At 42.1% G+C, this 13,595-nt stretch overlaps 1 protein-coding gene across 2 annotated transcripts in view; it reads right to left on the bottom strand.

Annotated features, from left to right (window-relative positions):
* Window positions 1-13,595, bottom strand: part of CERS6 (ceramide synthase 6) — a gene marked incomplete at both ends in the record, with an annotated part of 230,953 nt that overhangs the window by 28,114 nt on the left and 189,244 nt on the right. For both annotated transcript variants that reach the window (XM_080928227.1, XM_080928226.1), the window contains 2 exons: window positions 6,521-6,627; window positions 9,101-9,229. In XM_080928227.1, the coding sequence (XP_080784353.1) occupies window positions 6,521-6,627; window positions 9,101-9,229 (236 nt within the window). The remainder of the gene's footprint in view (window positions 1-6,520; window positions 6,628-9,100; window positions 9,230-13,595) is intronic.

Here is a 13,595-nt window from a genome sequence, read left to right as displayed (position 1 = left end):
CATTGAGATTACAGTTTGGTAAAACGTGAGAAGTTGTAGGAACTTGATGGGTTACTCACAGACAGAGTACAGGGAAATGGGGGGATCAACAGAAAGGGTTATGGCTTCTAACGATGGGTGGGCTTAATCTAAAACGGATCAAATCAGCGAGTGCCCAACTACAAGGCTAGAAGACACATATTTTTGAGACAAGGGACCGTACGCAGACACAATTTGCTAAACATTATGAAGGAGGTGCTATTAAACTCATAGCTGTTTCTGAAATGATAACCCTATCATAATGCACATTTACTATCTGGGTGATTATTAATTTGACGGTAGTAGAGTAGCAAGTATTCGGCATGTGTTTTTGGAGTGCTGGAATACTATTGCAGTGTGAAATCCTTCAAAGCATATAATTATTGGACCTTGTTTAAATTTGGTCCTGGTTATATTCAAAGTCATAAGCATGTATTCGAAAGAGGTAAAAATATGTAAGTCTTTCTAACTGTCATAATCTTGGGAGGGGGGTGTCCTAAATTGTAAATGCCATTTAATAAAGGAGGAACCAAACTCTTCATGAACATATCAGAAAGTAAAACCTACGTGATAAATCCCGAGCCATTCCATAACTGGTTTGATGCAGTAAGTGAAGGATAAAGCACTTGTAAAGCTCTCCCACCTTTATGCTTAGTCACATTCACGAAGGCACGACAGAGCCACGTTATTACTGAGAACGGAAAATGAAGGCCAATTATCCTGGCCTCCTGGATGCTCGTATTATGATCTCACAGTTCCAGGGTTTTATGTTTACAAAATTGCAAGACTGTACATTAGCAGAGTACACAAGCTGTATAACCAAAGAAACCCTGATACTGTGAACAAGAACCTTTCAGTGCCATCCTATGCCCTTACTTCAAAATAATGACATACTGCTAATTTAAATACTATGGGAACCTACATTCTGAAAAGCTGACATAACTTCCATAGAGTTGACACAATACAATTCAGAATCAGAGAAGACAATCTTAAGAAGAAGGGACTAAAAGAATTTATAATATTCATCTTGATGACTCTAGGAAGGAGGGCCGTAGGGTCGTAGGTTTTTTTCCTGTTGTTGGTTGCTGTGAGCTAGTAATTGGTTTGTGGTGTAGAAAAGGTGTCAGGGGGTTAGGAGCACAGAAAGCAGGGGAGACATGAAGGGCATTGCTTTTAGAGGCCCCCCTGTTAATTATCCACATAGTGGCTAAATTATCTGACAGTTAGAGTTGCTTGTTAAATTAGATTTGTCTCATCTCACCATCTTGCAGGATGGAAAGAAAGTCTCTCCAGGGGTTGCTGGGGTGGAATAGTGTGTTCTGTGGAGATAGTAAAGAGGGACAGTGTGACATTAATATCCCCTTCCAAAACAGACGCCTGGTGGGCAGTGCCAAAGGCTGTACGCAGTGGATATAAAAGGCTCACTTTCAGGAGTGCATCATGTTCTGGGAACAGCGGGACAAGGGTCTGTCTACAGTGAGACAGCACAAGACAATGACATCATCAGGAGGAAGGCACCATGTGGAGAGGACTCTTCTCCTGACCTGTGCTGGGTGGGGTTGGAATGTGGCCCAGATATGCTCAGGATAGAAATAATCACCAGTTCCTTGGACAGCATCTCAGCTTTGAGAGAGGAGGATACGGCATATAAATGCATCTGTAGTTCTTGGCTCATTAGGTTACACAGTTCTCTGATAGGACAGATGAGTCCGTTTGTATAAAATAGAATAAAGACTCCAAGAGGCAGAAATGAAGTCAAGTCAGGTGAGTATAGGGCAGGAAAGGACAGTGACAAAAATTATTTTATTCCACTGATATGACAATGACATCTCAGTAGAAGCAACAGCCCATTGAGGAATGGTGTGGCTGGTGTAACATAACCAACTACCACAATGATAGAAAGACAACCCAATTAAAAGTGAATAAAAGACTTGGAAGAAAATCAAAGCCATAGTAGGACAGCACTTCATTCCCTTCAGAATGACTGAAAATAAAAATGCTAGACAACAGACTTACCATCAACAAAGATGGTAAGACATCAGGAAACATGTAGAATGCCGTCACCACCAAAGGGTGTGGTAGGAGACTTTTCAAGAGCTGCTCCATCCAGGATGAGCACTCTGTATGCTGCGAGACTCAAATGAACCACAATGTGAAGTATTAGCTTTCAAACATGCAGTGTAAAAGAATGTATCTCAATTATTTTTAAGGCAGACTAATTTAACATATCGATGTATGAAATGGTATCATTTTGAGGATGTGGAGTTAAATAAATGAGCCTTTTTTTATGGATTTCACTTTGAAACATGGCAACTGGAAACTATAAAATCCCTATGAAGACATACTGTGGTGCTCTGGAGAGATGCATGGCGGACAAGTGAGAAGCAGAGGAATCCGAGCAGTGCGGCATGCACTAGCACACCGTTTTATTTAGCTGGCAGAGTCCTTCAGGACATGCGACTCTCTAACTACTGGATGGCAATCAAAAAGCCACGGATGTCACCGGCTAGCCATCTGATGCCCGTAGCAGGCATGCATGCTGTGACTTGCTTGCCACTCTTCTATGACTGTATTTTCCAAGAGTCTCAATTTATAATTTCCTTTGTTCTGCTATGGTATACACTTCACGGAATGTTTGCCATGCTAGGACATAGTTTGGGGATAAAAGAGTCTGGTCTTCGGCCACTGCAACTCACATTTGGCTTCAGAATAAACTGTCTCCTAGTCTCTTAAAAAAAAAAAAAACAACTCAGATAGCTACTTTTCATATACACACTGTCTGATACATTATTTAGCCAGAGCCCTTCAGTATATGCAGTAAGATGATTTAAATATGAAATGTTTATATTACTGATGTTCCCCAAATGCTTAGACAAGTTAACTCATAACTTGTAGCTTCCTATTTCAAACCATAAAACAGAATGCTGACAGGGCCTGTTGGAATTTAAACTTCGAGTCTCCGGGGAAAACCCCCGTATCTGATTGAAGGTTCAGTATGTAGCTCATTCTGGTTGACTAGTAAGTATATCCTCACAAATATGTAAGCATGGCACTACTTTTGAGTTAAACTTTTATACTTCTATAAAATAAATTTAAAAAAGGCAACAGCAGACATACGAGATTGGTGTGGTCTCCTAAAATCTAGCTTTAGAGTTTTCTTTTATCCTCTCTCTGTCTTTTCTTTTCTTGTAAGTAGTGGGTTTGAACTTTGGGCCTCACGTCTGATCTCCAAGTACTCTACCACTGAGCTGTGCCCCCAGCCCATTCCTTTCTTCTTTTGTGCCCTCCTCTTTTCTTCTGAGACCAACTCTTGGTTGCTCTGAACCAAGCAGGTTGGCTCTGAACTTGGGTCCTCCTGTCTATCTCTTCCTGGTTGGAATTACAGAAGTACATCATCACTGTGCCTACCTTCCTGCCCTCTGTAGCCTTACCTCTATATGTACAAGAGGTGCCTACAACAATAGAGTCATCCTGATTTACACAGGACTTTGAATACAGTCTTTTGTGTACTTCTGAAAAATATGAGGAAGTAAAAGGCTGAAATAATGGATCTCAGTTTCCACAATGAGTTGAAAAATCATATTTGCTCAGTTGTCGAACATTGAGTTAACTAAAGAAATCCTTCTGTAGTCAACATTTGTCTTCGGTGAGTCAGAAGACACGTCTGGAAGATCAGCATACGGTTTAATTCAGAGGCCACTGTTGGGATAGTGTGGTGTTTGAAAACAGCAGGCAAACTCTGAGAGGTACAGATACAGGCTATGTAACTAAGTGTACAAATTTGCACAGCATGATCTGACCTTAGGGGAGGGTGGAGGGAGGGTTCAGTTGGACAGCAGCCCCCACCAGGCAAGGTGGAAGTCACTCCTAAAGTTCATACCATGGTTTGATGTGGGGGTGCCAGATAGTATATGCTGCTGTTGCTCATGCTGAGGTTGGAAGATCGTGTCAGGAGAAATTCTGGGAAACAAATGAAAGAAAACGCCATATAGGAGTAGCTGAAGGAATTACAGATGCCTTCTGTAGAAGATGTGCTAGGACCTGTATGGCCAGAAGTGTCTCTACCTGAGGTGTTATGGACACCCATTCTGCTTAACACAGGCGCTTCTCTGAGCACGGGAAGGAGTGACACACACCGGAAAACAAGGGAACTCCATCTAGGAAGCATGTGTGTGCAATGCTCACACAGATCTCACAGAGAGTTTAGGAATCCTTGGCTTAGAAGTTGTAAGATAGACTGGGATATCATCTTATAAAAGAGAGCAGCCCCCCCCCCCCCATGTAAAAAACAATGCTCCTGACTTGGAAAATTGATGCAGAGGGAGGTGGGTGGAGTCTGTAGTTGATAGCCCGAGAGGTCCTTTCCTAATTCCAAAGGAGTTGTAAAATAATTTCACAGTATCAAGCATTTGTGTCAAGTATTTAAAACAATTCTTTGTCATTGCTCCTTCCACGAAAGGGTTAAATAACAACAGTGTTCATTACACTACAGTAACCGATGTAGAATCAAACAGATGACCGAGGCGCCAACCTGACTTCCTGGATGTATCTGAAAAGATTTCTCTTCACGAACTGTAAACTGTGATGGTAGTGAGCAGTCAATTATTATATTACAAGAAACAGAAAAGTGTTTCCCATGTGTTGCTTTTCAAAAGCAACTCAGCTACAGTACGAGGCACAGGTGCAGGAGCCCCTAGGTATTTGCAAAGCATTTCTGCTCAATCAGAAACTTTCTAAGTAGCTAACAGGTTCTCCTATAAGTGCTCTCACTGACAGTGGGACAGAATTTCTTTGTTCTGTTGACCTATGTTCTCCCTAATTCACCAATGCTGAACATTAAGAGCACTTATATGTTAACTTGTGAGAAGAAAGGCAGGTATAGCTCTATTAACTCTCTCTAAAAGGAAAGAAGCAAATCAAATTATGTGAGTGATGGCTATTTCTTTAATAGTCAGAGTCTTAGTAATCTGAGAATGCTTTCTATTGTTCTGAGAAAGCATGCTTACATCTCCTTTGAATCTGTTCTTTATGGCAATGATTTTAAAAGACCCTCAACCCTGAAATAATTAGCCACATCATATTTAAAACTATTTCAGTGTTTCCCACCTACATTTATACTCAATTATCATAAGGTTTTAATAAATGTCTGCTGTCAACACAAGGCGTTGTTACTCAGAAATGATTAACCTCAAGGAGAAGGTGTATGTGTCTGCCATGTGTCTGTCTGTGTGTGTGTGTGTGTGTGTGTGTGTGTGTGCATGCACGTGCATGCGTCAGTAATTCATTAATACAATGAATTACTAAAGGCCCCAACTTTATGGCTATTAGTCTCCCGCAGGGCACCACTGCATCTTCAAGTAGCACTACATCTTCATGTTCCTACTTTATCCACTTCCTGTGGCTCAAATTTCCCATTCACATTGTTCTTTCAAAATGGAGAGGGAAAAAAAAAATCTACCATCAAGGGTAGATGTAAAGCAACCCAGAGGCTTCATTCTTCCCACATCTAAATCAAGTAATGGGAGACTGACAAGAGACCTAGAGAAACATCTGTCAGATGTCAACCTTCTGCAACGCCTTTCCCTTAGTTCTTGACAAGGCAAAAACCTTGTCATTAATGAGCCACAGAGAATTTCAGGGTTACTTTAAAGGGATTTTTCCATTCCCCTTTATCTATAAACACAAGCTGATGAAGAGACTTATTTAGGACAGCGTTCTTCACTTTCATGTACAGCACAATCACCATGAAGATTTAAGGCACCATGGACAGTCTGCCGTTATCTGTAGACTTTCTGGTTTACTAGATAGAAGCAGGGTCCAGGAATCTGTGTATTGCTCTCTTGAGTTCCCAGGCAATGCTGCCTTTGGCCTATGACTACAGGACCATGCTTCCTTTCCTAACTCAGACCTCCATGGCTGAGGTTCTCAGTTCATGCTCTAGACTAGTGTCTGAAAGAGAAATGAACTGTGCTGCACTCGGCATTAGTAAAGACGTCTACAGCCACACCACCCTTAAGCCTACCTGATCTCATCCAAAAAGTAGTAAAATATATAACTCTCCCGAAGAAAGACATCACATGTTGTGTGTGTGACGTGTTCATGTGTGTGGTGGCACCCATATATGCATATGTCTGGGTGAGCTATCTGACAACACTGTCATTTTTTCCAAAATGCCATCTATATCCTTTGAGACAAGGTCTGACTGAGTTGGAACTCATATTAGCTGAGGCTGGCCGACTAGGAAGCCCCCAGGGACCCTTCTGTTTCCACCTCCTCGGTGACAGGATTACAAGAATGTGTTACCATGGGTGATGGGGGCTAAGCTCAGGTCCTCACGCTTACAGACAAAGACCGTGTCAGCACAAGTATCTCCCCAGCCCCATCGATTGCTCCTCTGGGCTTGAACCTTCTTGTGAACCATTTAGACTAATTCAGGATAAGTGGATCTGAAAAGTTTCCTTGGAAAGGTTGCCTTTATCAGAAAGAAGACCACCATACTCACCAGAGAGGAAATATGCCCAGCCGTGTGGTGATAAAAACCACCGCAAACATGACAAACAGGAGATCGCACATTTTCTGAAATCTGGCATAGTTTGCCATTTTGGCAGCCTATAAGAGGAAGGAATGCAACTCGTTCAGTTAAACTGATAAGGAAAGTTTAGTTCAGTGCGCACGAGCCTCCAGTGAAGTGTAGCTTACCACGTGCACGAGAATGCCTGCTACTAAAAAACGGCACATGCCACACGCTGGCTTTTATCAATTACTCGAAAGTTCATCGAAAGGCAGCATCAACCATACATTCACTACAAGTGTCACAGAGTTAATAAAAATATTTACTAACCCGAGAAATTCAATTATGTGGCTGATCTTAAGAGAAGACAAAAACTTTCTTTTGATGTTACCAAGCCAGAGATATCAGAACAGAAATCACAGAACAGGTCAATGTAAGTCTTCATTGTATCCAGAAGGCCAATGCACACTAGCTTTCCCTTCTACTTTGAGGTTTGTGCTTATTTCCTTCCATTTTTTTTCTCTTCCTTCCTTCTTTTTTTGGGGGGGGGGGGGTAAGACAGGGTTTCTCCATGTAGTCCTGTCTTGAAACTTGTTCTGTAGACCAGGCTGGCCTCAAACTCACAGAGATTCACCTGCCTCAGCCTCTCAAGTACTGGGATTAAAGGTGTGTGCCACCATGCCTGGTTGGATCTGTGCTTCCTGTAACAATCACAGAGGTGCGTTGGGAAGATGAGTTTCCAGCTTGTTCTTAAAAACTCTGAGATGAGACAGTGTCAAGACTACGTTATATCTGTGGCTATTTCTAACCTCTATTACAGGCTCATTTTCTAGATAAAATTTACTAAACCTTCGATGTCTGCAGGAAATACTTCCATGGCTAATGACAGCAGTTTCAGGGGGAGGCCACCACACTGCCTTCTCCTCCGCTGCTTCTTAAGGCGACTCTAGGGACGAGCAAGTGGGCGGTCCTGGAAGGGAGCTTTTTCTTCCCCATTTCTTGAAGTTGTGCAGAGTCCAGAGCACTTACACACTGTTGAAAACCGTAGATCTCTTCTGCAGCACAAGATTACTTCCTGTGTTTTGGAAAATTACTGGAGAAGATGTTGATAACGTCCTTGGAGGTATTCATATTCATTTAACAGTGCTGAGCAGTGTGCAAAGCTGTGAGAGCAATGTGTCTTAGGAGGAAATATCCATCACTTGAGTGCAAGTCAAGATTATGAGCTTTTAATTTCATGAGTACTTGAAGGGCAGCACCATGAAGTACATGAGAAGTACTTTTGGCCTTCTTCTGGCTAGGTATCAACACATTCCTGTCTCCGACGTCCATCTATCAGAAGCAATAGATCAGCAGCAGCAGCAGCAAGCTCTCCAGAGATGTGTGCACTGTAAACACCGTTTTGTGATTCCATTAACTGGACGTTTCCCAGCATTGTCTCTGATGTCAAAAAGAATCCTGGTTATGAAAACCTTTTGCTTTTAAGGCACATACTTGGATTTTCAGATTAGCTATCTTTTCTGGATGGAAGTGGAGGATGATAACAAGTATCCTCCTCCCTCACAGCTCTAGTCAAGCTGCATACCAGAGATTTCCACAGGAATTAACACTGGCTCGAGGTCTAGGATAGACTTCTACACGCAGGCTGCAGTATAAATGTGCACTTCTAAGTACATACTGGATACAATCAAATTATAATAGAATTTCAGAGGGCTTCCTGCCCATTACACAATTCCTCCTTTTAAAAACACGCTGAATGATGTTCAGCCTGAATCATGTAACAGTCATGGCCACAAACTATATCCTGACTTACGACCACTTTAGTTTTATAACCCTCAGGGGACCAGAAATTGATGAGGTTTTCCACTCGGTTCAAACTTTAACTTACTGCCTCTATGAAAGATTAACTGTGTACATCTGTGCCTCTGGTTGCAGTAACAGATCATGGCTGAGGATTCTTCATAGCAACAGAAACAGGACACAGCAGGAAGAGGAAAAGGATGACTTCAAGAGCCAATTCTATGCAAACTCTGTACTTGTTTGAGTTAATTTTGCCCAGTTACAAAGTTTCTTAGCATAAAGTAAAAAGATTTATTTATGCATATAACACTGAGTTTAACTCTGAAAGTAATAAGCTCTTTACATACCTCTGGCATAAAATTTACAATTCATATGCCCCTTTCACTTTAAAAACCACTAGCACAATATGTATACTGGTGACAAAAATCAAACTGATTAATTATATTGTGAGACTAAATTGGGTTATAAGCGGTTTTCAGATAAATCAGTGTGACTCTTAGACAAATCTATTCGATTTTTTTTCTCTGTTATACAATCAACCATTCAAATGTGGACTGGTCAAAGCTTCCAGTTCCCTATTAGCCAATGATGCTAACAAAGCTCACTCTGGACACACATTTTCATGGTAATCTCAAGTCTCAGATTTGCCAATTTAACCCACTAAGTAAGAGCTGGTGGTTTCAAAGCACCATCCACTATACCACACGACAGCTGGTCTGGGGACTTTGTGAGTGGTTTTTGTCTTCCTCAAGATGAAAGGAAAAGGTTTACCTCTAGCAGAGCATCGGCAGAGTCGTGAAGACAGAGGACCAGGGTTCCTACTCGGGCCATGTTGTTGACATATGAAAAGGTTATTAAGAAAATTGTTGCAAGGTGGTGCAGGAACATAATGCCGAAGTCCTCAAGGAAGGAAAAACAAAGTACAGTAAGTGTTCAGTAGCATCGTGGATTTTCTACCCCACCCATTCACTCTCTGAGCCAGAACACGCGGAGGATCTCCACAACAGCACTGGTGTATTTCATAGTTGAGATCCAACTCCTGCCCCTGTGGGATTTCCCATTTATAGGAGGAGATATTCAAGGGACCAGTTGGGTTCAACACTGTAGTGAATCAGATCACAAGAGGAGGAATCACCACAGAATTTCAAGCAAAGGAAAGCACCACTTAGACTTGGTTTTTGCTTTGTCATGTTTAAGTGTCTCACAAAGGCCCATGCTCAAAGGCTTAGACCCAGGCATGGTGTTGCCAGATGAGCCTACTGGAATGAAGTTAGAGTACTCAGAGAATGCTCCGGAAGATGTTGGAAAGCGAACCCTTTCCAGACCCTCCTGTTTTCTAACTGCCATATCATGAGTAGCTTACACCACTATATGCTGCTTCCTCAATGTGCTACATTGCCATAGACCCCAAAACAATATGTCAACCATCCATCGACTAGAACCTCTGAAAACATGAACATAGATGAACCTTTTTTTCTTATAAATTGATTTGGCTCAGCCCTTATGTTACAGTAACAACAACAAAAAACCTAATAAACTTTAAGCTCTTTGGGACAACAGTACATACATATTCCTCTGATATAGTGGTTGCAATTTCTGAAAACACACACACACACACACACACACACACACACACACACACACACACACACTATCATTGTTTTTTAAGCAAGTGGTATATTTGAAGAGATATCCATTTAAAGTAAGGAGACAGGAAGACTTGACTCCTGGGAGGGTTAGTCTCTGTTGTTTACATAAACCCTAATGAACAACATATTTAGTTTTACCATAATGTAAAGGTTGAATGCGTCTGTCTCTTTTTTTGCCCTGAAAGTCATACTAATGACTAAGATAAAGGTGTTAGGGGAGGGAACTAATTAGATCATGACAGACATTAGTGTCTGTACTTGAGAGGCCGTGAGAACAGCACTCTCCCACCGATCAGATGAGGATATAGCTGGAGGGTGCCACCTATGAACCAGGAAATGAGCCTTCCCAGGGTGCCAAGCCTGTCAGTGCTTTGAGCTGAGATCCACAAACCTCCAGAACAGGAAGGAATAAATCTGCCTTCTTTACAAGCTGCCAAGATGGCATTTTGCTTCAGAAGTCGAGGCAGATTAAGAGGTAGACTGGTTTTGACTGTGGTGTGAGTTTCTTGGAACGCGCATCTCCTTGTTAGGACCCTTTGCCTAGAGCACCCTCACTGTGTGCCAAAGGAGGAGCCCAACACGCTGGGTTTTCTAGTAGGAAGGGTGAGAACAGAGGCCATGGTGGGAATTATAGATATTATTTTCACTGGTTTCTTTTGGCTACTACCATTATTTTTTAGTTGTTTTTATTTATGTGTATTATGCAAACATTTGTCCCATGTGTGCAATGCACACAGAAGCCAGAAGAGGGCATCATATCCGCTTGGAGCTGGAGTTACCAACAGTTGTGAACCACCTGACATGAATGCTGGGAACCAAACTCCGGTTCCCTGGAAGAACAATTAGTAAGCTAGTTCTCTTAACCCCAGGGTCAGTTCTCCAGCTCCAATTACCACTACTTTAAAAAAAAAAAAAAAAAAAAAAAACTTACTTGGTGAACAGAAAGTAACCGTTCTATTATTTAATCACTGGTATGTAACTATCCCAGGTGGCCAATGTCTGTGCTGACAGAATAGTGGCAGGTTAAGAAGCTACCGATAAAATTCTTTCTGTGACTTCGGAGGTGACTTGGCTTTTGGCACTAGAGTAGCCACAGTGCTACAGGCACTCCTCTCCTATACAGCCAGTCCTCACGGTGAGGTAAAGCTGTTTTGTGCATTTTATCCATGCCTTCACCTCCTGGGACTGCTCTCCAGGTGGCTCTGAGAATTAATGCGGCCTGTGGTGCACAGGCTGTCATTCAGCTGAACTACAAGAAGTTTTTCTGACTTAGAGGCAAGGACTAACTTAGACACAGCCTCAGCTCTCTGTAAACTCGTCTTGGCTCCTGGGGAACACAGCAGCCTTAGGCCTTCTCTGGAGCTACTTTGTTCTTTTCCCTCTGAGACAACTTTGCATCCAGAGCCAATGACATTTGGCTTCCTAGTTACTTACCAGTCCTGGTCCCACAGACAACTCTTCAACTCAAGAAAGCATCTATTCCTAAATTCTAGTTTAACTCAGCTAAACAACTGTTAGTTAGACATACCCCACTCCCGGTTAAATCAATTTCTATTTTAACATGAAAGGTTAAGAAAGTTATGACCAGGAACTCACAACATGATGACTCCTAAAGACCTTCTGACTCTTAGCTTAATTATGACACACACACTACCTAAGAGGCAACTTGCAATGCAAGTTCCAACTCACTAGATCTGTAATTTCTGGCAAAGGTATCAACTTCCTCATTTTACAACTAAGATGTCAGATTAGATCTTTTGTTAGCTGTCAATTCAATAGCCCTAAGCTTTAGTGGCTCCAGTGGTTGACCCCTGAAGTAACTAATTTCAGACCTGTCTAACTTACAGAGATTTAAGAAAGTATTCCCATTCAGGCCTATGCAGGGAAAAGTATGCATTAATGTGTCCAATGCCCCCACCTCTATCTAATTTACAAGATAGGAGCTGTTGGTATTACTATGCTTTGCATTTTGAAGTCACCTTGACACCTCTAATACTTTTACAAGTTTTGTGTTCACTTTGGTGAAGATGCTCAAGGGTCACTTTGGTTCCCAGGAAGGTGACTTGCATCGATGACCTCACATAGAGGTCGATCTCAGCTCGGAACCATTTGCCAGTTCTATCAATGAGGTCAGATAATAACAAGAGCACAGTGATGTACTTTCAGTTGACTCAGTTTATAAACTAGTGGTAGGGCACAGACTGTGCCCACCAGTGGGTGGGAAAACAAGTCTGTCATATCTCTATTAATGCTCCAACCCACAGCAGAACAAATTCACACCACCTGCTAACCCAGGCCACTCCCCTTCCTCAGACACAGGGAGGCTTTACCTTACATCTTAGCTCATGTGACCACACTGAGTTGTGTGAGGAACCGCACGCAGGCACAACTTAGCTGTTCTCGAAGCTGCTGAAATACTAACAATTCTTCACACTACCAGGGGTTTTCCTAGGTTATTAAAAAGGCGGATGATGCCATAAGGCCTCCGGCACACAATACAAACTGTTCTGCTGCTGTTTTCAAATGAAAGATGGATTCTGTTCCCCATAACCTGGAGAACAGTGTTTTACCACACAGCACTTCAGAACAACAGCTGAGCTGAAGTAGCCCTAACCCATCAACTGCTGTGTCACACCCATTCTTAGACATGACTGAATCAAAACGCACAGTTCAGCTCAGTGAGTTTATAGTAGCCTACGCCTATTAGGTAGCTTCTGACATCTAAGCGGCTGAGTACAGCTAACAATGACAGCTGGGTTAGGAACTCCCGTCCTCCCTACTGTTCTGCCCCAAATGGCTGCTCTCAGCTCTCTAAAAGAGAGAGAACAAAAGGTTTTCTCTATTAATTTTTAACATGAATAAATGTAAGTTGTTAAAGCACTTAGGGAAGATTAGGGACACTTCCCAATTAAATTTCCTAATTTGTACCTGATATAAATGTCAACAACAATGCCTGTCAGAATAATGAGGAAACTTCAAAAATAAAAGCCTTGTTTTTCAGATAAAATTTGCTTTGTGAATAAGGAGCTCTGACCATAAATTCCTTGTTGGGGGAAAAAAAAAACAAAGAAAAAGAGTTTGTTTTCTTACTGCTGTTGCTCACAGTTGCAGCCACAGCCGAGGGCCAGTCTCCATTGGATTCATAAGGGCACAAATGGGAGGCAGGGGTAATGGCCTTGCGTTACGTTGATGCTTCAGAATGTCTAGGCACAGTCAGAACCCTCTGATAAAAACCACAAAGTCCTCACGCCTGTTACTCACAACCTGTCACCCCAACACATTTCTTTGAGCAGGCACTGAATGTGATCCAAATAACTATGTTTTTAAAAACTGTCCATTTGGATTTTTTCAGTGCAGGGAGGAAATTTTCCATTCTCGAATTGGTTAGTGCTGGAAATGATAGTGTGTTTGTAGACACAAGCCTGGCTTTAGGCTGAAGATGTTTTCCAAAGCATCTTCTGCAGGAAGAGCCTGGGCTCCGTTGTTGGCCGTCAGGTTAGTGCTTGATTCCAAGGACCAGAAGTGCCCCTTTTCTCAGCAATGACCCAAACTACCTGTAATGTCATTCTGTCTCTTGACAGAATCACTCATCCTCAAGGGTTTCCTCTGTGTTCCCT

The sequence above is a fragment of the Micromys minutus genome (genome assembly GCF_963924665.1).
Source record: "Micromys minutus genome assembly, chromosome: 13".
NCBI lineage: Eukaryota > Metazoa > Chordata > Mammalia > Rodentia > Muridae > Micromys > Micromys minutus.
The sequence above is the reverse complement of the archived record's forward strand: the minus strand, read 5'-3'. Positions and strand labels throughout refer to the sequence as shown.